Source organism: Drosophila bipectinata, unplaced genomic scaffold (genome assembly GCF_030179905.1).
Source record: "Drosophila bipectinata strain 14024-0381.07 unplaced genomic scaffold, DbipHiC1v2 scaffold_302, whole genome shotgun sequence".
In the NCBI taxonomy this organism is placed as follows: domain Eukaryota; kingdom Metazoa; phylum Arthropoda; class Insecta; order Diptera; family Drosophilidae; genus Drosophila; species Drosophila bipectinata.
The window spans coordinates 75,382-101,624 of record NW_027222956.1 but is presented as its reverse complement, the minus strand read 5'-3'; the positions used below and the strand labels follow the sequence as shown (position 1 = coordinate 101,624).

The following is a 26,243-nucleotide window of genomic DNA, read 5'->3' as shown; positions in this document are numbered from 1 at the left end:
AAATTGTGCCGTCTGTTTGTAACACACTCTGTCCTTTAAATATTTCTTTTAACTCTCAACAAGTAAATAACAATCTAAACCTATTGAGGAAACTTTATTTCTTAGTTAACTCTTAGTGGGAAGGCCCAGTGCCTGCCGCCACATGTGTGAGTGTTTACTTTCGTGAGTGACTGTCTACAGTCGCCCAGAGTTGCATTCCTTCTGCCATTCAGCTATTTTTCTCAAGTGGCAACCAAAAGTTTCGAGCCAAAAATAAAAACTTCTCCCGAAGTGAGGAAAAAACTTTTGCAAGCGTGGCCAACTTTTTGTCCTGTTTGATGCTGCGTAGTATTAATATTTTTCTATTCTCATCGCTCCTTTTTCCATTTTATGAGGAATTCCTGGGCGTTGTCTGTCCTCTTGTATTGGAAATGCAATTCCATATATATATAGAAATATATTCCATTCAACAGTATCAAAATACATCACGATTTGCTGAACACTTTTCTCTTCCCACTTCCTAGTTTGTTTTTAGTTTTTCTTTAGAAATATACATTACTCTTGAGTTTTGATTTCAGGTCTTATACCATTTTTTTCTTGCAACACTTTCCATTTTTATAAAATTTAATTTATTTTACAATTTGTTGTTTACTGAAGTCTCAACGAAGTCGTTGCGTGTTTTATAATTACAATTCGCTTCCTGAAAAAGCCACATACATGTGAGCTTCATGTTTGCTTATATGCATTGTTTTTTGTCGTACATTAAGTTACCCCAGGACTCGTGTTTAAGCCCTTTCTTTCCTGGCTGCCACCATCCGCGCCTTGACATTTCAAATGCCCCACTAAATTACTGCAACACACCCGCACAAAGTACACAAATTTGCATGCTCAGAACTTCTTGCCCGCTGAAATAGGGCTCTTAAATATGGGTTTAACGAATATTTTGTATCTATTAATTTTAGTTTAAAATATTTTGAAAAAATATAGAAGAGAAATATAGAAAATATAGAGGTTTTTTTTAATCAAGAATTTTTTTCACTTGATTTGTTTATCATTTAGTTTATCATCTAGATCAAGTATAAAAGATCCTTTACAATTCTGTTCTACAGGATACAGGAAGAACCTACTGCTGAGAATACAATTTACGCTTTTCCAGACATTTTTCATTTGGTTTGTTGTTGCTTTTTTGGCCAAACTTTTTATGGCCGCCCCCAGAAGACAACGAATGCGGTTTTGTTTTTGGTGTTTGTGTGTGTTTAAGCCGCAAACACCCACAGCCCACATGTGTGTTCCGCCTGCATGCAAAGTGCAGTGCATCGAGTTGACAAAAGTTCTCTTGAATCATTAAGAGGCAGGGCATGCAATGGATTAATTACAGAACTAACATACTTAACAAAAAAGTTAGGCACTACATTTAAATATCTAGGGATGAAGCTTGACAATTCAAACAAAAAATAATTTATAGTTAAGAGCGTTAAAGCCAAACATCACATTTAGTGAAAAAATACATGACTATAATTTATTAATATTTAGCCAAAATACGAGTACAAAATTATAGATCCAAACAAATTTAAATGAATGGAATTCGAGTTGAAAATTAGAGGTTCTGCAAACGAGGTTGAATCATTAAATCGGTTCATATCTCTGGCAAATTTGTGAAGATTTTCAAACGTTGGTTCGCCTCCGAACTTCTTGATATTTGAGCCATTTTCATACCAGAAAAAAGCCGGCACTTTAGTCACATCCAGTTCCTTGCACAGCTCGGATGCATCGTCACTTTTACAGCTTAGTTCCGCAACACAGATATTTTTTTTCTTCTTTAAAGCTTCGGCCACTTTGATCCAAGTTTGTGCTACTGCCTGGCAAGCGGTACACTCCGGTAAATAAAATTTTATATAGAAAAACCCATGCCTTATGGTTTCGTCGAAATCCTTAGCTCTTAATTGAAGCACATGGCCAGGAACACATTCATTGGCATCCAAATCCACCACCCTTGGGTTTGTACAATTTTTCAATGATTTTGGAGTTGCACTGATTTCCGGTATAGGTATGAAAACCAAAAGAGTCATCAATAAAAGCCAAACCACAGAAATTTTTAACATTTTGGTAAATTTGTGTGACAAAAATTTTGGATGAAATTTATGATGTGACAATTTGAAGTTTTTTTCCAGGATTGGTTAAGATCTCAATATAAATTTTTTTTTAAACCTTTTAAAATTTTATCACAAAAAAAGCCACGAATTAATTTTTTTAAATTTATTTTCTTTAAAAAATGGTTTACACTTGATAGAGTCAGTTCACATGATTGTGTTTTAGAAACTTGAGGAAATTATCACTTAAAATCTAGCTTCACATGCTCAGAGTATGTAAGAATAGGTGGGTTCGTGTTTTATGCATAAATTGAAATTGTCTCTGGAAATATTTATACTGCAAGTTAGTCTGATTCCTGGGTGTTGCCAAGTTTCCGGGGATCGACGTTCAGTCCAAGTTTCTCCAATTTGCGAACTTTTCGCATTTGTTTGGTCAGCCGGCGCTTAAAGGTGATCTCTCTGTTGAGGTTCATGATCTCAATTGTGTCGTACTGCCTGATGTTTTTGATTGTCTGCAAGATCAGGTTGTCGGTCAGGTGGAGCTTGATGGTGGACATCTTCATGAAGGGGGCATCCCGACGCCTCAACTCCTCCCTGTAGGCGAAGAGCGTGTAGTGCAGTGATGGCAACGACGGCAAAGGACGCTCCAATTGTGGAAAAAGTAACTCAGCCATGGTGGAAGGATTTTCTGGTTTGACTTCAAAGGATATGTAAATACGTATAGAGAGTGCTGCGTAACGATCTGATCGTCTCGAGAGTCCAGAGTGCAGTGCTGTTTCTGTTCAGCTATCCCTGATTTTTATACCCTTAGCACCCGGCTACCTAACTACCTGCTCTTGATTCTTCAAGGGAATCCGAGACATCCTGCCACCGGCACATTTTCTCGGGAAATTCCAAAAGTATCCTACCAGCTGGCGCTTCCTACCTGCTGCGACAGCTGCAAATGACGGGTTCTCCTTAGCACGCGTTTATCCTGGGATTTCCTTATTCTCAAAAATATAATTTTGGTCCTCTAATGTACAGTTTAAAATTTTAATAAATCCTGAGTGCAAATTTTCTGACAAAGAGTATGTGGGCAATGTTTCTTTTATTTATTTTAATTTGTGGAATTAATAAGCATCCAAGCAAAAATTCGAAAATTCATTTGTTTATTAAAAAGCAGCCATAATTTGTGGGTTTATTGTCATGATCCACTAACCTAATGGAAATGCAAATTAAAAGCTTGATTTGAGCATTCCATTTGTCATTTTAATTACACCATCGAATTAGTTTTATTTTATTTGTGTATTCTGTGTATTATAACCTTTTTCATGGAAATTACCCAAAAATAAAGTACGTCGTTCAATTAGGCACAATGTTTCAATTACATATTTTAAATGGCAAATACTGTCACCGTCAAATAAGCTAATTAGAAATGAGAACATATTTCATAATTTATAAATCGGGGTTTTCCGCATCAGGTTCTGTGGTTTAGCTGCCACAAAATAAGCCAAATGGCCAAAAACTAATAACCAAAAAAATTTAATACAATTGTGGGTTTGGCCTGTGCAATAATGATTACATATTTCGTATAAATTGGGTGATGTGGCAACAAAAAAATTTAGGAACTTACTCATTTCCAAATTTTAATAATTCAACGTTTTGGCTTAAGTTTCCTAAAGGAAGAAGTGTGAAATGTTATGTAGCGGCATCTTCATTTATTATTTAAGAGGTCTTATGCATTCAATATACCCAATTTCCAAGGAAACTCGATACCATTTGGCAATCAAACAAAAAACTATAAAAGGGAAAATTATAGCATATAATTTTCACTTCAAGTTAAGACTTCTGGACCTCTAGAAAAATGTTGGGAAAGCTATTTCCTCATATAAAACCAAAAACTCTACAAGAGAAGGTGTACTCCCGAGACGCATTTATTTATTTGGATCGAGTGATGTGGTCTTTTGGCTGGACAGAGCCCAAAGAAAAAAGGTAATAAAATATTCAATTCTTAGAAAAATATTTAAATTACAATTTCAAGGTGGAAATGGTTGTATGGTCTTTGGACCTTAACCACAACCATAGTGGTCTTAATCCTGTTGCCAATTTCGATGGTTGTATCATACGTGGACAGTTTTCACAGTTTTTCCGCTGGAGAGTTCCTCAGTTCCCTTGAAATTTGTGTTAATATTTATGGTTGCTGTTTAAAGTGCGCCTTTTTAATGAGAGGACATCTGATGTTCCAGGAGGCCAAGAAATTTCTAGATCGTCTGGATGAGAGCTGCCATGGAGATGAGGAAAACTTAACTATGCGTCGTTATGTAGCATGGGGAAATTTTTGCTATATTATATATCATATATTATACTGGGGATTTGTGTTTGTCAACTTTACGGGCTATATTCTAATAAGAAGACACGCCTGGAGGATGTATAACCCTTTCCTAGACTCGGAGGAGAATTTTTATTCATCCAGTTTTGCCGAATTTTTTCTGATGAGTGCCGTAGTTACCATGGATCAGTGCACGGATGTGAGTCCGTTGACCCATGTCCTGATGGCACGCTGCCACATCACCTTGCTCAAGGACCGCTTGAGTCGATTGCGCCGGGACATTCAAAAAAGTGAGGATGAACACTACAGCGATTTGACCAAATGCATCAAGGATCATCGATTGATTCTGGAGTAAATATCTTAGAAACTATTTTCAAATTAAAGAATTTATCGAATACTTTCAGATACATCAACGTTCTGCGTCCTGTTTTTTCGGGAACTATTTTTGTTCAATTTCTTTTGATAGGAATTGTTCTTGGCCTATCGGCTATAAATCTTATGTTCTTCTCAACTTTTTGGACTGGACTAGGAACCTTATGCTTCATGTTCGATGTTTGTCTGGAAACCTTTCCTTTGTGCTATTTGTGCAATGTTATAGTTGATGATTGCCAACAGCTTTCAGACACTCTCTTCCAATCGAATTGGTTGTCCGCCGATCGAAGATATAAATCAACTTTGGTATATTTTCTTCACAACCTTCAGAGACCCATAATTCTTATGGCGGGAGGTGTTTTCCAAATATGTATGCAAACAAATCTATCGGTACGTTTTTAAGGAAGTACAGTTTAATGCATTTTCTAAAATTTTTTTTTTCTTAATTACAGATGGTAAAATTGGCATTTTCCGTGGTCACTGTAATGAAGCAATTTAACCTGGCTGAAAAGTTTCAATAAGTTGCAATATATGTATAGTTTACTACATGTTACCCTAGTGTCCCGACTATATCCACGTTTGAACTATAAGTGATATACAAATCAAAGCTACGGTTGAAAAGAAAAATAGTTGAACATTAGCCAAATGCCTTTATTAAATAAATAACTATGTTTAAGAAAATTTAATGAACGGTCGGAGGTGCCTAAAACGTTTCTAAAATTCCTTTAAGTTGTTCACGGTGGGCGTTTCTTGAGGCTTTTGGTCACGATAACTCAATTAGATCCTTTTCAAAGGTGTCATTTATTACAGCGAGTGTTTCCCATAACTCAATAATTGATGTAATGATTTGTAAATGTCAAGAATTTCAAAACAAGCTAAAGATTCGAATAAAAGATATCTTTTATTAAGTATATTTTATATGAAATATTAAAATACTAAGTATTAAGTACTAAGTATTTCCAGTTATTTTTTGAAGAAAGAAATAAGTAATGTAGGTTCAGTATATTTTACTATAATAATACAATGGAATTTGTATGGTTCGAACTTTAAAGCACCTAGTAAATGTCCTATATACCCAACTTTATTGAAAAATTACACAAAATTCCAAACCGGTATAAAAGGAAAAACTTATCCAGATAGCTTCATATTTATAGCAAAAATGCTTAGCAAGTTATTTTCGCTCATAAAAGCAAAACCTCTTTCGGAAAAAGTACAATCCCGTGACGCATTTATTTACTTAGATCGGGTTATTTATTATTTTGGCTGGACAGAACCAGTTGAAAAAAGGTATTTACATTATGTAGACCTCTTAAACCTAAATACCATTTAGAAATGCCAACTATTATACTTAATTTATTTTTTTTATACCAAAGATGGAGCTCTGCCTATAAAATTTGGACTATTTTTACGACTATTTTGGTATTAATTCTACTTCCGATCTCAATTGTTGTGGAATATGTTCACCGATTCAAAAGCTTTTCGCCTGGAGAGTTTTTGGGTTCCCTGGAGATCTGTGTGAACATGTACGGATGCTCCTTGAAGTGTGGGTACACCATGATGGGGCATCGCAACTTCCAGCAGGCCAAGAGGCTGTTGGATCTCCTGGACAAGAGCTGCATCAAGGACGAGGAGAAGGCCAGGGTGCATCGCTATGTGGCTTTGTCAAATCTGTGCTACGTTCTCTACAATTTCTTATTCTCCAGTTATGTTGTCATCAGTTTCACAGCATTTTTCCTGAAGGGACGACACACCTGGAGAATGTTCATTCCCATGCTCGACACGGATAGTCATTTCTATGTGTCCAGTTTTGTGGAGCTAACCCTTATGAGTTCCATAGTCCTCATGCAACAGTGCACCGATGTCTGTCCTTTGGCCTATATGTCAATGGCTCGTTGCCACATAACCTTGCTCAAGGACCGGTTAAAGGCACTGCGTTTGGACCCCAAAAAGAGTGAGGATGAACACAGCAGGGAGTTAACGGAATGCATTCAGGATCATCAATTGATTTTGGAGTAAGAATTAAATTAGATAACCAATCAATCAATCAACCAAATCTCAACTCCAGTTATGTCAATGCACTTCGTCCGGCTTTTTCTGGAACCATTTTCGTGCAGTTCCTTCTTATTGGCATTGTTTTGGGTCTATCAACCATTAATGTGGTATTCTTTTCAACGTTTTGGACGGGTCTTGGTACTCTCATCTTTATGTTCGATGTCTGTTTAGAAACATTCCCATTTTGCTATCTGTGCAACGTTATCATGGATGATTGCCAGGAACTTTCGGAATGTCTATTCCAATCGAACTGGATATCAGCAAGTCCTCGTTATAAGTCTACTTTGGTATATTTTCTTCACAATCTGCAGCAACCAATAGTACTCATGGCTGGTGGGGTTTTTCAAATTTGCATGCAAACCAATTTGTCAGTAAGTTGTATTGAAATTCTTTATAACTTTTTAAAATAATAATTTTTACGTTTTAGATGGTTAAATTAACATTCTCGGTGGTCACATTAATAAGACAATTCAACATTGCTGAAAAGTTTCAGTAAACTGTTTTTTTTTTTAATTAAGCGTTCATAAATGATGAAATATTAAATAAATAAAAGCTTTTGTTGTAATTTCTGGAAAGTCTCTTCTTCATAGATCCATAGTCTAGGATCCACTTACTTTTCTTAATTTATTCAATATATTCTGATTGAAAAGGTAAACATTTTTACTTTTCAGAATGAAAGCAAATTATTTATTTAAGCAAAGCTATTTAAAAGACAATCTTGATTATGTATCAAGTTTTTATACATTTTTAAAATGGCCTAATAATTAGTGTATTTAAAGATGATCAAGTACGTATATACGTATGTATGTATAATATATATAATGTATGTTTATAAACTTTATCAAAGTCCAACATCCATCTACTATACCTAAGTTTATATGTCTAACTAATCCAACGGATCGGCTATGTATATTTGTCTATTCTTTAGACTTTAGTCTTTAGATCAAAAGTAAAACATATAAAAAATAATGTATCAAACTTGATGAAAGTTTTGAAGGATTTCTGGGGTGATACGCCCTCTGACACCAAAATAGCATTATTTTAAAATTTCATTTGGGAGGCAGCTGTTGTCTTATTAATTATGCACTTTTTCCCATTTGACAACAAAAAGATGCAAGTCATAAACCTTGCCACAACAAACCAGTTTCCTATAAAATACCATTTCCGGTTACCTCTCCTTTATTAAAAGAGGAAAGTCGTCGAAATGTTGAGCAAATTTTTTCCGAGAGTCGAGCAAAAGTCACTGGACGAGCCGGTGCAGTCGCGGGATGCCTTCATCTATTTGAATCGAGCTATGTGGGGCCTCGGATGGACAGAGGCCTACGAAAAAAGGTAAGATTTTTGAAAATACTTCCAATTTTTAAAAATGTCTACACTTTCTTTTAATCTTTTCATTTAAAGATGGCAATATTGGTACAATATGTGGACCATGTTCACAACATTGATTTTTATTATCCTACTGCCGATGTCGATGGTGGCTGAGTACGTTCAAAACTTTCGGAATTTTTCGGCTGGCGAGTTCCTCAGTTCCCTCGAGATCAGTGTGAACATGTACGGATGCTCCTTCAAATCAACTTTCATCATTCTGGGCTTTCCGAAGTTCCAAGAGGCTAAGAAGATCCTGGACAAACTGGACCAAAGTTGCCAACGGGATCAGGAGAAACTGGGGATACGCCGATACGTGGCTTGGGGTAACCTATGTTTTATGCTCTACCAGATGTCATTCTCCTTCTTCGTGGTTGTCAACTGTGCGGGCTATATGATAATGGGCCGCCATGCCTGGAGGATGTACTTTCCGTTTATTAATCCCGATAAGTACTTTTTCTCCACGAATTTCTTGGAGTGTTTCCTAATGGGTTCCGTGGTTCTCATGGACCAATGCACGGACGTGAGTGCCCTGACCTTTATACTGTTGGGACGCTGTCACATCACATTGCTTAAGGATCGCCTTACCAGACTTCGAATTGATCCCTCCAAGAGTGAGGAAGAGCACCTGAAGGAGTTGAACAAATGCATTGAGGATCATCGTTTAATTTTGGAGTAAGTCTTTGTTGCTTTGTTTGACTTTCTTTATAAACTTTTTTTTAATCTTCTAGCTATTTTAATGTTTTGCGGCCTGTCTTTTCAAAGACCATTTTCATACAGTTTCTATTAATCGGACTCGTCCTTGGCCTATCGATGATCTACGTCCAGTTTTTTGCAACCTTTTGGATGGGAATTATAAACTTTGTGTTTATGTTTGACGTGTGTCTGGAGACGTTTCCTTTCTGCTATGTCTGCAACTTAATCATCGATGATTGCCAGGAGCTGGCAGACAGTCTTTTTCAATCCAATTGGATGTCGGCCGATCGTCGCTACAAGTCTACTCTTATATATTTCCTTCACAATCTTCAGCAACCCATTGCACTCACAGCTGGAGGAGTTTTCCCAATTTGCATGCAGACTAATTTGTCGGTAATATTATATTTTAATCTATTTTTGTTTTCCGTATCTAATCATTTTTGTATTTTAAGATGGTCAAGTTGGCTTTCTCAGTCGTAACGGTTATTAAACAATTTAATTTGGCTGAGAAGTTTCAGTAGGACAACCGTCTACAATATTCAAAAAATAATTCACAAAAACACCATGTTACTTATTAGCACCAAGCACATACATATAGTAGAAAATGTCCAGCTATTATCACTGTTCAAGTTCAGCTTTCAATAAAGAAAATAATAAAAGAAATTAATAAAAAAAAAAATAAAAAAATTGATGCATTTTATATTCCAACTTGCAGTGGGTATTAGGACGTAACCCTTCTTTATTATTCAGATTGAATTTATAATTCTCCTAGGTATATGGTTAACGTAATTTAATTAATACCTGCGAAAATTGTAAGGAAATCCACAATCGGAATTTTTCTATAAAAGAAACTTTTCGCGCAACTTAAATGTATTTTTGTTATAGATTTAAAAGACATGTTAAGCCGCTTATATCCCCTGACAAAGGAAAAGTCTCTGGAAGAGCGAGTGCAGTCGCGGGATGCCTATATATATTTGGAACGAGCCATGTGGGTCTTCGGATGGACAGAGCCCAATAACAAAAGGTTTACCTCGTAGTACCGGAATGTATAAAAAGACTACATATATTTAATCTATTTTTTAAAGGTGGAAATTATTCTACAAACTCTGGATGTTTTTCACAACTTTCGTGATAAATGTCCTGGTTCCCCTGGCGATGGTTGCGGAGTATGTTCACAGCTTCAGCAGTTTCTCAGTGGGCGAGTTCCTCAGTTCCCTTCAGATTTGCATTAATATGTTTGGTTGCTCCTTGAAATGTGCATTCATCAACTTGGGATACCCCAAATTCCAGGAAGCCAAAAGGGTTCTGGACAAGCTTGACGAAAGTTGCCAAAGGGATGAAGAGAAAATAGGAGTGCGCCGATATGTGGCTTGGGGAAACCTTTGTTTCGCCATCTACCACATATTATTTTCATTCTCCGTGGTCGTAAATGGTGCTGGTTTCATGCTGATAGGTCGACATGCTTGGAGGATGTACTTTCCTTTTATCAGCCCCGACGAGAACTTCTTGCTGACCAATTTTTTCGAGTGCTTTCTAATGGGATCCGTGGTTGGCATGGAACTATGCACGGATGTCAGTGCTCTGATCTATATGCTCATGGGTCGTTGTCACATCACGTTGCTCAGGAATCGATTGTCTACACTTCGAATGGATTCTGACAAGAGTGAGAAGCACCACGACTTAGAGCTGACCAAATGCATTCAAATTCATCGCTTAATTTTGGAGTAAGTTTAGTGGAAATCAAATATTTTATCTATATGTTATTTTTTTTTAATATTTTGGAACTTTACTTAGTTACTTTGATGTATTGCGTCCTGTCCTTTCTCGATCGATTTTCGTTCAATTTCTGTTGATTGGAGTGGTTCTTGGTTTGTCTGCGATTAACGTTATGTTCTTCACAACATTTTGGACGGGAATTGGAACGTTCTCCTTCATGCTTGGAGTCTCGCTGGAGACCTTTCCCTTCTGCCACTTATGCGATGTGATCATAGATGATTCCCGAAAGCTTTCCGATAGTCTTTTCCATTCAAATTGGTTCACGGCTGACCGTCGATACAAGACAACTTTAGTTTATTTTCTTCACAATCTTCAGCAACCCATAACACTGACAGCTGGAGGGGTCTTTCCAATATGTTCGAAGACTAATCTAGCGGTAACTATATAACTCTATATTTATTATTCAATATATAATAATTATTATTATTGTTTTATAGATGGTGAAGCTGGCATTTTCTGTGGTCACTGTCATAAAACAATTTAACTTTGCAGAAATGTTCCATTAGGAAACTTTTAAGGAGTTTAAAAATTCTTTAGTAGATTTTAGAAAGGTGTATCCTATTTTCGGTTGACTATTTTCAATAAAACTTTCAAGTGGAATAAACATTTTTTCTATCTTGATATTCAGTTTTATTGATAATTTTTCGTTTTGCATTCCAAAGGTCATGTGCTTGTTGTTGAAAAGGACAAATGCTTCTTTTAGTGAATATTGGCATGCCTCCCTTAACTCAATTAAGAATTCTCGTAACTATATGTATGGGACACACAAATTAATTACTACCCTCGCCAAAAGAATGGCGCAATCCATACATCCTATCCATTCCTATATAAGACTCTTTCTGTCATATAATCGACTCTAGTTTAAGTATAATTGTCGAATGAAATGTTAGGTACCTTATTTCCATGGATAAAGGAAAAGTCCTTAGAAGAGAAAGTAAAATCGCGAGATGCCTTTATATATTTAGATCGCGGAATGTACCTAGTTGGCTGGAAAGAACCACTCAATAAAAGGTGATTATTTTAATAAAACTCCCAAAAATATTTATTTTCTTTAGCTATTTAAAGGTGGACGTTGATCTCTAAAATATGGACGGGTACTACATCAATAATGTTAATAGTTCTGCTGCCAATATCCATGGTTATGGAGTATATTCACAATTTCGATAGCTTTTCGGTGGGCGAGTTCCTGAGCTCCCTTGAGATTTGCGTCAACATGTATGGATGCTCCTTCAAGAGTAGCTTCACAATGTTTGGTCATTCGAGGATCCAGGTGGCTAAGAAGCTACTGGATGAAATGGATTCGAAATGTCACAGAACAGAAGAGTGGACCAGGCTACATCGATATGTGGCCTTGAGTAATCTGCTTTTCATAGTCTATTTTATATTGTATAGCACCTATGTAGTGGTGAACTTTACAGGCTATTTGCTTATGGGAAGCCACGCTTGGCGACTTTATAATCCATTTTTAGATTCCGAGAAGAATTTCTTTGCTTCGAATATAGTAGAGTTTCTTCTTATGAGTGCTGTGGTTCTTCAGGCTCTGTGCGGGGATCTGTGTCCTCTCACCTACCTTTTTTTGGGTCGACTGCACATCACCTTCTTCAAGGAGCGCCTGAGTCGACTGTACATGGACCCGGGAAAAAGTGATGATGAGCATCTCATAGACTTGAACAATTGTATTCGGAACCATCGCCTCATCTTGGAGTATGTGAATAGATCTATTTTATACCCCTACTACTAATTAATCCTCCTCAGGTATGTTAACGTGCTGCGCCCAGTCTTCTCTAGAACTATTTTCATTCAATTTCTTTTAATTGGTGTTGTCCTGGGATTCTCGATGATTAACGTGATGTTTTTCGCAAACTTTTGGACGGGACTTGGCACTTGCTGCTTTATGTTTGATATTTGTATGGAAACCTTCCCGTTCTGCTATTTGTGCGACGTTATTATTAACGATTGTAATGACCTTGCCGACACACTTTTTCAATCAAATTGGATAGCTGCCAATCGCCAGTACAAGGTAACCTTAGTGTACTTTCTTCAAAACTTGCAGAAACCTATTGTTTTCAAGGCTGGAGGGATTTTTCCCATTTGTATGAAGACTAATTTATCTGTAAGTTAACAAAAAGTTATTTTTTAATTTCTTAGTTCAATTTATATTAATTTTAAATCCTTGTAGATGGTCAAGTTGGCATTTTCTGTGGTCACGGTTATGAAACAATTAAACCTGGCCGAAAAATTTCAATGAAATCGTTTCTTAAAAGGCAGAAATAAAAGTGTTTTCAATTAATTCAATACTTTTAATTATTGGGACACTCCTTGGCTTCACATTAAACCACATTCACATCCATAATGGAATCCTATTTAAGAGGGACATTTAAATATTTCGTTTAATTAACAGAGGCTACAAAAGATTTTCTCACACATTTGTTGTTTGAGTCCTTCGGATGCGTTTAATTTCCATATTCATGGATGCAGGTTGCAAGGTGTCCTTTTTTGTGCGGCACGAGTGCGTGAGTTGATGTCCTCAATGGCAAAGAGTCAATATTATTACGAGCAACTTTTCGTGCTGTTGGTCAGGTTGAAATGACCGTAAAACGTTGGCCAAAATGCTTTCAATTAATGAAACACCCGAAAAGCAAGGATATAATGAGAATGCAGTATGCTGTTGAAAAAGCAAGGGCAATAGAGTTTTTTGAGGGTAAACCCAAGAGTGGGGAGTCCTGAACAACTCAATCAACAATGATCAACAATGATGAACATACTGGACATAATAATACAGAGAAAGAAATAATTAATACAAATAGGATGGTTATCTTTGATATTATAATCAAAGAAAGAGTTAAATTATATATTGTTCTATAACTATGTTCTGAAAATATAGGTTCTTTTCCCCCAGTGTCTTCTGTCGCGTACGTGGCATGCATCTCATTAATAATACAGATAATGTGTTTGGCGGCAATAATTTTTCGTTTGGATGTCATTGTGGTGGCGCTGATTAACACGGAAAAGACACACCAAGTCACTGAATTGCCAGGAATGGTGGTTGGAAAATTGTTGGACTTTTTCACATCCGACAGTGGAATGGTTGCATCGAATTATTGGCGATATTGGTATTGTTTCAATCAGTAAATGCATTTAAGAATCGGGATAGTCCCTGAATCCTGAATTTTAATTACATTCCATTGGTAAACTTTATTAATATGGAATTTTAAATCGGAAAGTACATCCATGTTGTGTACAAAAATGCGAGTGAATAATTATTTATTAATTTCCGCATAAAGAAGGCTCATTAAAGATAATTTTTGTGATTTAAAAATAACAGACATACGAGAAGGACTTAAACAAATCTTAAAGTTCGGAACAGTATATAATTAACTTAATTTTAAAGCTATTAAAAAATTTGAGCACTAGCCAAGTTGGTTAGGAAGTTGAAAAAGCACGAACCCTATTTTCCGCATTATTCTACCAGGACCATTAAGCTCAGCGATAAAGCCTTAACTTAAAGTTGGGTCAGTAAATTCACTGCACTTCTCTCTTTTGCCTAGAGCATGCTGTCTTTTTCGCTATACTGTCCACTTAATAAAGTGCAAACAGGCAAGTGATTATTTCACAGCTATTGTTCGAAACGGATGCGGGCTGGAGTTGGAACACAGAAAAGGACACGGTCGAGGGGCGGGGCAACAAAAGGATTTGCTTAATAACCAAAGAAAAGTAGCAGAATGCAAAAAAAAGGGATAAAAAATGGAGGAAAAAATACAATAAGGACAAACGCGAAAAGTTTTGCAGGACGAATAAAAAAATATGACCAGGAGAACCCATACAATGGCGGAACGAAAGAGATAGCGGAAGAATATGTGAATGAGATGGAGTTAGTCCAGCAGCAGAAATTTACGAGTTGCTTTATGACATCAGAACATACACACACCCGCAAGCTGCAAATGGTCACGCAATAACACTCCTGGGAAGGTCCTTCGTATCCCTTAGTTAAGCTACCTACAAAAAATTACAGAGTTTACTTTCATTTTCATTCAGAAATTCTCTTTGTGCTCTCTCAGAGTAAGAAAGCTTTATGTCGGTCCATATATATGTGATTCTTTAACCGGATGTCCTTCAACGATCTATTTTCCATCAATCTGCATCAAAATCGGGAAACTAATTATTTTTTAAATTTTTTTAAAATTTTTCTGGAGGGTTCCCTTCCAAATGTTGAAAAACGAAAAAATAAATATCTTAAACGTAGATCGATTTTGCATCAATCTGCATCAAAATCTGGAAAGAAATTATTTTTTCGATTTTTTGTCAAATTTTCTGGGTGGTCCCCTTCAAAATGTTGAAAAATACATGGGGTACGAATATGAGCCACAGCGATGACCATATCTTTGTCAATATTAATCCGTTCTTTGGGCGGAATATCTTAATCGATTTGTTGATCGATTTTCCATTAATCTGCATCAAAATCTGGAAATAAATTATTTTTTAGATTTTTTGTCAAATTTTCTGGCGTGTCCCCTTCAAAATGTTGAAAAATACATGGGGCTCCACTATGAGCCACAGCGATGGCCATATCTTTGTCAATATTAATCCGATCCTTGAGCAGAATATCTTAAATGATTTATAGATCGATTTTGCATCAATCTGCATCAAAATCTGGAAATAAATTATTTTTTAGATTTTTTGTACAATTTTCTGGGTTGTCCCCTTAAAAATGTTGAAAAATGCATGGGGTACCAATATGAGCCACAGCGATGACCATATCTTTGTCAATATTAATCCGATCCTTGGGCGGAATTACTTAATCGATTTGTAGATCGATTTTCCATCAATCTCCATCAAAATCTGGAAAGAAATTATTTTTTCGATTTTTTGTCAAATTTTCTGGGTGGTCCCCTTCAAAATGTTGAAAAATACATGGGGTACCAATATGAGCCACAGCGATGGCCATACCTTTGCCAATAATAATCCGATCCTTGAGCGGAATATCTTAAACGATTTGTAGATCGATTTTCCATCAATCTGCATCAAAATCTAGAAATAAATTATTTTTTAGATTTTTTGTCAAATTTTCGGGTGGTCCCCTTCAAAATGTTGAAAAATACATGGGGCTCCACTATGAGCCACAGCGATGGCCATATCTTTGTCAATATTAATCCGATCGTCCAGCGGAATATCTTAAACGATTTGTAGATCGATTTTGCATCAATCTGCATCAAAATCTGGAAAGAAATTATTTTTTCGATTTTTTGTCAAACTTTCTGGGTGGTCCCCTTCAAAATGTTGAAAAATACATTGGGCTCCACTATGAGGCACAGCGATGGCCATATCTTTGCAATATTAATCCGATCGTCCAGCGGAAACGATTTGTCGACCGATTTTACATCAATCTCTCTTTAAAATCTGGAAAGAATTTATTTTTCCGTTTTTTTTATCAAATTTTTTAGGCGGTCCCTTTAAGAAAAGTTTATGTTTAGATTCTAAACATAATATTCTAAACTTTAGAATATATTTTATGTTTCGGAGCCATTATTTATTCTAAATGTATCAAATTTCTAGGCTGAATACCTTCAACTTTGTGTCGACTGTGAATAAGTTTGTTTTCTTTAGTTGTGATAAGTTTTAATTTGTTTTTTAAAATTTCTACTGTAGTCTCTTTTGAAGGATTTAAAAAACGTCATTAGAGATTCTCTGTGGTAATCGATCATTTGACTTATTTCTCCAAACATTTATTTTTCGCAATATGCAAATCTAGTTCTCCATTCTATTTAACCCTTTCAAGGACTTGGCCACAAAAAAGCTCACAAATTAGCGCTCATCATCAATCAAATTCTGGGCCAGCAGCCTGGGTCGAGGCCAAAAGGGGGAAAACGCTGACGCTAATTGCAATTTGTGGTTTCAGCCAGTTGCAAGAGGAGCGATGTGTGTATTGTACACTTCGTACCACAGACACAGTGCCCCACACACAATCCCATTACAATCCATCCAAACCTGGATTTCAATCGAGGTGCAAGATGATGGATTTTGGACTGAAGTGCCGCGAAGCTGAAAAACCACACCGACATCATCACTATATATACTATAGTTCCTAGATTCCATGCAATTTCATTGAAGCAATTTCAGGACTTGAGCCCAAACCCACACGGAAACCACCTGGTAAACTCAATCAGCTGGGGCCGGTATCTGACATCAGGTGTGCATATTCAAATCAAGTGTGGAAGGCGGTGGCCTGGAGGCGGTTTCTGTTTCTGGCCTTCTGTTTAAGGATTCCTTCACTCCTTTGATCCTTAACCTTTAAGTTAGTATTCTTGAAGGTAAATAAATACTTAAAATATTCAATTTACAATATCCTTTCATCTGAATATACAATTTATGACTGGCAGTGGCTGATTAAAACATCAAGTTATTTAAAATGTTTTTTTTTGAAAAGGGTTAAGAATTTAAATTGAAATACTTTTATGCGCATGGGGGAAAAAAAATTCCTAAATTGTTTCCCTTGTTTGTGTAAAAAAATGACCCTACTTATACTATAATTAAAAAGAAAAGAAAACAAATAAATGGGTTCTTCTTTGTAAATTTTTAATTGAAAAAATGCATCTTATAGTAGCCAGATATTGATTTCCTACGAAAGTTTTTCCAGCTGAAGCTATTTCCTAGGTTGTTTTATTTGTATTTTTTTAAACCTTGAAACCTTAAAAAATAAATCAATAAATATTGTTTAATACATAGATGAGAAAGTAAACAAGTGCCTAGAGTAAAAATGGCCAACTCATGGCAGCTGCTAAAGGAAGTCTCGAGTCCCGAGCCTTGTGTCCTCCTTTTACGGAATCTCTCCTTTATTCAAGCAGTATTTGTGGCATTTGAGTCATGCGGCACACGCTGCGTATGAGCTATTTTCTTAAGCCTTCAGCTTCAGTTGCCTCCTTTAACCTTTTGGCCGCCTGACTTGGCTCCTTTGTTGCTGGAGTCTAGATGGTGTGCCTGTGTGGTATGTGGGGCATGTGTAGCTTGCAATGTTCTGCTCCCCAGGGCCCTTCTTGTCTTATTGAAGGCATCCTGTGAGTTATTTTTATAGAGCTACTTTATGTCCCCATGTGGCATCAACTGGGTGGCTCGATTTTATTTATAAGTCTGACTAAACTATTTTAAGTCACGCAAATCATGCACTTCCGCATCGACTATTCTATGGTGACGTTATACATAAATTATTACAAAAGGATATATATGGAATAAGCTTTCATTTTATTAATTACAGAACTATTTAGTCTTAAAGCAATTTTTTTGCTAAACCTCTTTAGTATTTTTATTCCATAGTTCATCACTTGTTACAATTGGTTATCAAATTGCTTTTGAGTTCTTCAATCTAGACAAATTACCCAGCCACTCATCTATTTTAGTTTTTTAATTAAAGCCAAGAGCTAGCTGCATCCCCGGGGCTTCTGTGGAAGTGGATCTGGATCTGGATGTCCCGAAACTCTCGCCAGACGCATCGGACATAAATCAAGTGAACGAGAACGGGTCGGACATGAACATGGCAGGACAACAAATCCAACAAAACTGCATAACTGCTATCCCTTTGGTCCTTGATAGCTCTTTTCCCATGGACATACAGAAATTTGTGAATTGCAGTTGCCCAAAAAGTCAGGATAATGGGAAAGGGAGCAAGGACTCCAGGGCCTTGCCAGGACGGCGAAAGGCAAAGTTTTTGGTGAAAAACTAACGAGCATCAGTGTAAACTGTCGTCGATGTCATCAATGTTTTGTTGGTTTTGCCTCGTTCAAGTTGCTCATTTTGTTTGGCTTTAAATTTCTCATTTAACTTTTTAATATTTAACTTAATAAGTAACCAATATAACCCAATATTATATATAAAAAATTATAGATTTCACTCAGAAGTCTTGCAAATAAAAGCCTTGCAATTTCATTTGAAATCGATTCAATAGGTGTTTTCTTTAAAGTTAAATCGAAAACTATTATTTCTCTAAATTTGTTAAGTACAATTAGTAAACTAATTGTCTGATGATAGAAATCGGATAGAAAGTTTCCCAAAGAAAAGGTTAAGGTGTGGCGGTTAATCCAAATTTTAAATAATTCCCGCCTTTTTGAACCCTTTGCTTTTATGTGGCGGTTAATTCAAATTTTAAATAGTTCCCGCCCTTTGACCCCTTTGCTTTTATTAACATTGGTAATACTAATTTGGTATTAAAGATTATGTAATCCAGAAGGCCATGACTTGCATTAAAAAGTTAGATCCGTTTTCTATAAAAGGCGAGCATTTTCACATTCTTGTTCAGTTTCCTTAGAGGCCTCCAGTAGGAGGTTCTCAAAAAAAACTCACCTCTTATTTTATTATTTTTATTTTCGTTATTATATTTTTTTTTATTTTTCGTTTTTTCTTTGTTTTTTTTTTGTTAAATTTTTCGATCGTCCCAGATGGATTGTCAAAGTTCCCTTCCGTGTTCCCGTGCATACGGCATGAGCCTTGACGGCAGCAGCTTATTTTTATTTTCGTTTTTTTATTTTTATACTGAATTGAATAATATAGTTCATAATTGCTCATTTAACACACTAACGCCCCAGTTTTTTTTTATTTTCTTATTTTTTATTTATTTATTTTTTATTATTTATTATTGTTCAGCACTGTGAGGACCACTTGGTGCACTTTGCGCACTGGAAGCCACTTAATATTTGCTCATTCTTATTTTCTTATTTTTAAATTATTTATTTTTTATTATTTATTATTGTTGATGGGCGCATCGCCTCTAACGCAACGTTTAGGACTGGCCTCAGCAGCCCTTGTTTGATTACCGTCTTCTTTTTGAAGAGCACTTTGCGCACCACAAGCCACTTAATATTTGCTCATTCTTATTTTCTTATTTTTAAATTATTTATTTTTTATTATTTATTATTGTTGATGGGCGCATCATCTCGAACCTCGTTCATCAACCTGGGTATATGGTCGGCAATGCTCTCCAGGATGTCGAGACGGTGCTATAGATCTGCGGCATTCCGGTCACAGTGTTCTCCGAATCTGGGTGCATACGGCATGAAGTTCACCTTGACGGCAGCAGCTTTTTTTTATTTTGGTTTTTTTATTTTAATATTGAATTAAATAATAGACTTAATATTTAGTTTAACAACGTCCCAAAGTTTATTCTTATTTTTAAATTATTTATTTTTTATTATTTATTATTGTTGATGGGCGCATAAAATCGAGGTCCCAACTCACTCTCCTTGGAATCCGACACGGCGCACTATTTGAAAATAAATAATGTTGAATCAATAAATGTGTATAAAGGTCTTGAATACGAAAATAAAAAGAATAAATATATCGTACTTCCGACTCTTAAATTTCTTTAACCTTTGTTCTGTTGAGTCCAGTCTTAACTGGCACGGCTTATAGCCTTATAGCCAAATATTCCCATTGGTCCAATGCCCTACAAAACAGGACATCCACTAAAGTTGTAGACTGAAAAATCGCTCAAACTTTTGTTTTACGCACAGCCCGAGAATGTCGCTTTGTTGCATTGTCTTTTTCAAAATATTCACCAGAGACAGCAGCCGAAAAGTATGCAACTTTACAATGCAACATGAAAACGCAGCTGCAGGCGAAATCGGAAGCTCGGAATCTGGAGGAGTGGGGTCCTTCGCCTTTCGTCCTGCAGCGTGTTGGGAGCCAACTTTTGCGACATTTATCTTCGTTATTATGACGCTCGAATGGGCTATCAGCGCCAAAAGAGGAACGGCTGCTAAATATTTGGAGAGACGACGGAACTGCGTAGAGGCTAAGGCAAAAGGATGGCTAAGGATAAGAATAAGAACAAGGATGTCACTATTGTGGCAAGAGTAGAGTCCTTACTCTGCTTTCTTCGCTTTTATTCTTGGCTTGCAAGACGCTACGTCCAAAAATGTTACAACTTGTCCAAATAAAAAGGGTGGAGTATGTTTAAGAGATGATCAACATTTGTTTTAAAATTAATTTCAAAGGAATAGTTTTTTTTCATTACATAGTTTGTCAATTTAATAAGAAAATTGTATAATATTTTATAAGGTAAAATGAAGAATAAAATATATACAAAATTTTGGAACTTGATATTTATTATTTTGAATATTCATATAGTATAACATTTATCACGGTAAATTTTTGGTGATTAGTAGTATAAGTTTCCCTGTTAAATAACTTCTTATATATTTTATTTATTATATATTTATTTTTATTTTTAATACGAACCAAAAACTGTTTATTTCCAAGCCTCATCACTGATGTCCTTTCAGCATAGCTTCATTTAGTAATATCGGAGCAGACAAAGCTCGGCTGGATCTCAGCTGCTAGAGACACTGTGGCAGTTGCAACCAGGATGGCAATGGCAACTTTTTCCTGCACTTAATTAGTTTGGGCATAAGTGGAGCAGAAAAACTTTTTTCCCAAGAAGAGAGTGGCATCGGATGGTGGGGTGGTGGGTGTGGGGATCCTCCACAGGGCTTGTCAACTGTCCTGGCTCTTCCTCTGTTTCTTCACCCTTTGCCATTTGTGTGCGTTCACTGCTAAGGAAATTGCCTCATAAATGTTCATTATACAAACTGGCAAGCAACTTAATGTTGGTCTGTGTGTTTTGAGTTCCGAATTTGGATGGATATTGTATGGCGCCATGTGGGTAATTTCCCTTTTCCCAGAAAACCAAAATTTATCCTGCCATTCGTACGGGAAATGTTGTGCAATAAATTTATCTCTTGTTAAAAAAAATTAAAAAAAAAAAGGAAGAAAGGATAAACAGCAACTTTCAATGGTCATTTCCCACATCACCTAAACACAATCAGTTGCCATTAATCATACGCACTGTTGGTCGCATTTTGTCCAACAAATTGCTCATACCCCCCGGAATTCGAAAATGTTCTCAGATAATGGTGGTACTTCCTGAACTGCCAGCCACATTCTCGTTTCTTTTTGTGAAAACGACACCCACAAACACGGCATACTCGCAGCAATTCAAAAATATTAAGTGCCGCAGTTAGACAAGTACTTAGTGGCACAACAGACCGGGGCCGAGGCGGCTTCCAGGGGACTTGGAAACAGCCGGCTAAATGCCAGCCAAACAATGTGCAAACATTGTGCAAACAATGGCAGTTGGGCCTGAAAGAAAGAAGCCGAAGGCACGCCTGAAAATGAACCCGCAAAATATTGCTCACAAATAGGGGAATCGACTTGAGGATGGGCAGAGTCGAATGAAGCCGATAGGCGAGGCTTCAGAGGAAGCCACAGGCCAAGGATAAACCAACAGTGATGACTGCGTGAATGAACTAATTTATGTTTTGGGATAAAGGATATAACGTTTTATTTAAATTATTTAATCAAATTAAATTAGATTTTAGTGCGAAAGATGTTTAAAGGTCATTAAATTTAAACAATATTTTAAAACCCAATTAATATATATTATTTAAGCTATCACGTTAGCATCACTGGATGGTAAGATTCAAGTACAAGGACCAGCAGGACAAACCAATTGTAAATGTGGCTGGAAAACTGGAAAACTGGGGAGTTGAGTATCGCAGAGCCTTATGGAGGAGCGCCGTTTTCGGGCTACGTTTGTCGGAACTGTCACATTAAAATGGATGATTTATTTGCACCCCTAATTTATTGCGCCACAGTCACCGGCCGCGCTTCAGGACACCCAGGACGACAGGATATTGAGTACGCGCGTTGCATGACCGAGTATTGGCCGGAATGTGTAAAATGGTAGCACAGCAAAAGGGAGTTGCGGGAGGGCCATGCCAGGGAATGGCGGGAAATGCGGAACATGGAGTGAGAATGAGGAACCCTCGGCTAATATAATGAATTTTACACGACACCCGCGCACTTGGCACTTAATAATCGCATTAGGACGCTAAGTAGCTCGTTGACAGGTTGGAACGGAAGGGAAAACCGCATCCGGAAAACGGGAGATGGCCATGCACACCCTCCACTTCCACACTTCCGTTTCGTTCCGTTTTGTTTCATTCCCGCCCTAATCTCCCTAACATTTTATTGTTCTGTTTATCGCCCCAAATGAGCGAGATATCTTCGTTTCTTTTGTTGTTCTTTATTTATTTATTTAAGAGAATCCCTAATGCTGATTATAAAAATACGGATTCACGATCATGTGAATGGCGCAGGTGGCGGTTATTTACCTCAAGGGTCAGGCTATCAAATGGTCAGGATAATTCAGTTAACAATGGAAACAATTGAGTGGAAATGGCCTTTAAATTACTGGCAGTTGGATAGTTGTAATACAGCAAAATTTTGAAATAAAGATACTCAAATCCAATGCAATTCCTCGAGGACACAGTAGGATACATTTCCCTTGAGTACTCACTGTCAGTGTCAGAAAATAATAAACAGCGCAACGTAAAAAAGAGACAACTGCCCAACTTAAGAAAGAGAGGGATGAGAGAAGGCCCCTCCGTTGACACCTCATATCCTTTGAACATTTTCCAATAGAAGGCATCCGCTTTCCTTGGTCCATTAGAAATATTGCGGGCCCTTCGTTTCAATTTCTTTATTAGAAAAATCATTCGTTTCTTTTTCGTTTTTCAAGTGTTTTGCTTTTTCCTCTTTGTACTTTCTCTGTTGCATTTTTTGTTTGCCGAAGTGGAAAGGAAATAGTGAAAAAGAAAGAAAGGCAAGGACCAGGTGAAGCTTTGATTGAAAAAAAAGACGACTGATAGACTCTGTAAATAGATGAAATACTGACCGAGATATACCACTATACACACCAGTAAAAAATGCTATATATGTTGGGGGCAGAGAAAAAAAAAATGGAAAATAAAATAAAATAGATTGGAGTAGCTGGGCCACATCGCCTATTCAATTGGCTTTCTCCATTGCACTTTGCGAATTTGATCGACTGAATGGCGTCACAAAGCAGCAAATCGAAATTGAACTTTTTTCACTGTTTTCCACACTTTTTATTTGGTTTTTTTAGAGGTCTACAAAGGGTATACTTAATGGTAGAAAATGTAATTACACTTGAGATAATTTTGGGGACTGACTAAGGCCTGTTTTATTTATCCTTATATCTGTTTGAAGGTTAAATTATTCTATCAACTGACTAAAACTTGGCATTTTATTTCCCATGTTGGCAAAAACATTTTCATTTTGTTGCCAAAACGAATAAATCAAGCCAGACACATAAAACAGCTAAAAACGAACAAAGAATTCGGACCAAAAAATAGTGGCAAACAATTGAAAATGTAGCCACTAAAGTTGTTGGAAGTTCAATTGAATGGACATGCCCCCGGAAAACCTCCCAGGACACGTGTGAAAAGTGCATGGGAGAAAGAAAAACAAAATAGCCAAACAGGCCCGCAGAACAGTTGCCTGTTGGCAGGGCGTCCCTAATCAACATCAATTGCCGTTTTGGCCTCGTCTGTGGCTACCTCGTGATATTTTGTAATTAGAGAAAAAACATTTTTCGAATTTTCATTCGTTCGTTGAAATTTGCAATGCATTGCGGTGGCTAGGCTTTTTGGGCGGGAAAAGTAGCACCCAAGAGCAAACAATACGGGAATATGGTAAAACTCATTAGTGCCAGCGTGCAGCTGCCACACAATAATGGGAATGGAATGCCATCGCGCCTGAAAAGATAGAAAATGAACGAAAAATATCAGTAGGTTAGAACCATGTACACTACGCACTATCCAATGGACTGAACATATTATTGTTAATTAGTTCCTGGGGATTAAAGTTTTGTTTGGCGATTGTATCTGGTTCGGTGCCTAAAATTTGATCCGTCATTTGCTTGTGGCCAAAAGCCATATTGCTGGTTGCCAATTTATATGCAATTTGAATGCCACATTTGGTTGAATGCTTCAAATGAACAATTCTATTGATGGCATAAGTCAACGATGGATGTTGTATACAATAAAATGTTGATATCACAAGTAGACCCCAACATTAATTAACTTGAAGTTGGATTTCCTGGAAATTCGTATTGAAAATCTCGCCCAAATAAAATCTCATTTTCCCGCATCTGGCAAGCACTTTGGCGTATAATGCCGTGAGTTTCACACATTTAATTAGTTTAATTAGTCCGCTGTTCACACTCACACTGACACATGAACACTTTTCAGGATTTGCCACGCCCATCAAGACGCCCTTAGCTCGCTTAATCATTAATCAGCTTTCATTTTCTTTGACTGCTACAAACATTCTTTTTTTTTTATTTTTTTTTTTGTTTTTTGTACCCGTCTTGAGCTGCTCGCTTAATTTTTAACTTTTAACACAGATGCCAGCTTGAATGGCACTTTGCCACGCCCCGCCCAACGCCCTTTGCCCTCTCGTCCTTCTCATCCGGCTGGCTAATTTGCTTTGGGAACAAAGTTGGAGGAAAACAGGCCACTGACGTCATTACCATCCTGACAGGCTAAATATAGAAGCTAAGGACGAAGGGGCTGGGGACGAGAAACTTTTTGCGAAACCTTTGTGCGGCATTTTGTCACATCCAGACATAGAAAATTTGTATAATTGAATAATTTTTTTCGCTCTCTTTTTTTTTCCTATTCAGAGTAAAAATCATTTCGAAATTGGGTTAAGTTTTATTAATTTTTCTGGAGAGAGCACAAATCGAATCGTATCCCAGCCACTGACTGACTGGGTCTCGTCCTTGGCGGCATAGAAGCAGCTTGGAAGGAAAAAGGAAAATCATTAAAATTAGATTACGGAATCCTTCTCACATTTCCGCCGGAAATTGCACTTTGCGTGCGGCAGAAGCTACAGTGCCCTGGTGACAGGATACGCAAAGTGCCGGCAGTACCCGACCTGACGTTGGGTGACGTCAATGGGAAAAGTGGAATCGTCCTGCGAGATTCGCACCGAAATGACAGATTAGTTAATAAAATCTTTTTTTTCCGCCCGCAAATGACTTTGGCGAACAGGAAGTGGGGGAAATGGCAGTGGGTAGCACAGTGGCAGAAAATGCAATCCAAGGGACGTCTAAATTTGTCAACCGTCATGCTAATAAAATATGCAAATTTCTTCTGACACTTCAACATTTGAATTTTTCTCCTTTTCCGCTAGCTATGTAGCTTTTATTATTGTTTTTTCACAATTGCAAGTTTTTTGTTTACTTTGTGGCAATGTGATGCTTTTTCTCTTGTTTGGTGGAGAGTTTTAAGGTTTTATGGAATTATTAATATGTTCTCTTACGAAACAAATTTACTTTTTCACAATGAATTAAATAAAATCTTGGATTAATATTGATTATTTAATTTAATATTATTATACTTTTTCCTGTAAAATGGTTTATATAGCCCTTATTTATCCTTACAGTTATTTGTGAAGTAAACCGACCCGACCCGACTTGTTGAATGTTTTTTATGGAGTTGACATTTCCACACAATTTTTTCGCCGCTTTGCATTGTTTTTGTGGGTTTTTCGGGGGAATATGGTACGTAGGACGTACAATACATAAACATGTTATAAAATATGCACATTATAAAATGTGAGTCGAGCTAGACAAAAAAGCCAAAAGGGACTTTGCACACTCACGGTCGCTGAAACTAAAGGGACGACGAAAGGAAGTCACTGGAGCTAACATTTTATAAAAGTTTTTCGGTTTTTTTTTACAACCATAGCCA

General features: G+C 36.8%; 6 protein-coding genes across 6 annotated transcripts; 5 read left to right on the top strand and 1 right to left on the bottom strand.

Annotated features, from left to right (window-relative positions):
- Positions 1 to 2,413: 2,413 nt before the first annotated feature.
- Positions 2,414 to 2,762, bottom strand: LOC108126762 (uncharacterized). The gene has a single exon (XM_017243444.3). The coding sequence runs from the start codon at positions 2,741 to 2,743 to the stop codon at positions 2,414 to 2,416; it is 330 nt and encodes a 109-aa protein (XP_017098933.2). The 5' UTR covers positions 2,744 to 2,762.
- Positions 2,763 to 3,912: 1,150 nt separating this feature from the next.
- LOC138927552 (odorant receptor 22a-like) lies at positions 3,913 to 5,270 on the top strand. Its single transcript, XM_070282817.1, has 4 exons — positions 3,913 to 4,040; positions 4,090 to 4,728; positions 4,782 to 5,139; positions 5,202 to 5,270. The coding sequence occupies exons 1-4, from the start codon at positions 3,913 to 3,915 to the stop codon at positions 5,268 to 5,270; spliced, it is 1,194 nt and encodes a 397-aa protein (XP_070138918.1).
- A 638-nt stretch (positions 5,271 to 5,908) lies between these two features.
- Positions 5,909 to 7,297, top strand: LOC138927551 (odorant receptor 22a-like). Its single transcript, XM_070282815.1, has 4 exons — positions 5,909 to 6,036; positions 6,123 to 6,761; positions 6,815 to 7,172; positions 7,229 to 7,297. Exons 1-4 carry the CDS (start codon positions 5,909 to 5,911, stop codon positions 7,295 to 7,297), a joined length of 1,194 nt encoding a protein of 397 aa, XP_070138916.1.
- Positions 7,298 to 8,005: 708 nt separating this feature from the next.
- LOC138927550 (odorant receptor 22a-like) lies at positions 8,006 to 9,426 on the top strand. The gene is made up of 4 exons (XM_070282814.1): positions 8,006 to 8,133; positions 8,203 to 8,841; positions 8,898 to 9,255; positions 9,315 to 9,426. Exons 1-4 carry the CDS (start codon positions 8,006 to 8,008, stop codon positions 9,381 to 9,383), a joined length of 1,194 nt encoding a protein of 397 aa, XP_070138915.1. The 3' UTR covers positions 9,384 to 9,426.
- A 332-nt stretch (positions 9,427 to 9,758) lies between these two features.
- On the top strand, positions 9,759 to 11,144 carry LOC138927548 (odorant receptor 22a-like). Its single transcript, XM_070282812.1, has 4 exons — positions 9,759 to 9,886; positions 9,948 to 10,586; positions 10,657 to 11,014; positions 11,076 to 11,144. The coding sequence occupies exons 1-4, from the start codon at positions 9,759 to 9,761 to the stop codon at positions 11,142 to 11,144; spliced, it is 1,194 nt and encodes a 397-aa protein (XP_070138913.1).
- Positions 11,145 to 11,521: 377 nt separating this feature from the next.
- On the top strand, positions 11,522 to 12,886 carry LOC138927553 (odorant receptor 22a-like). The gene is made up of 4 exons (XM_070282818.1): positions 11,522 to 11,649; positions 11,704 to 12,342; positions 12,394 to 12,751; positions 12,818 to 12,886. The coding sequence occupies exons 1-4, from the start codon at positions 11,522 to 11,524 to the stop codon at positions 12,884 to 12,886; spliced, it is 1,194 nt and encodes a 397-aa protein (XP_070138919.1).
- The last annotated feature ends 13,357 nt before the right edge of the window (positions 12,887 to 26,243 follow it).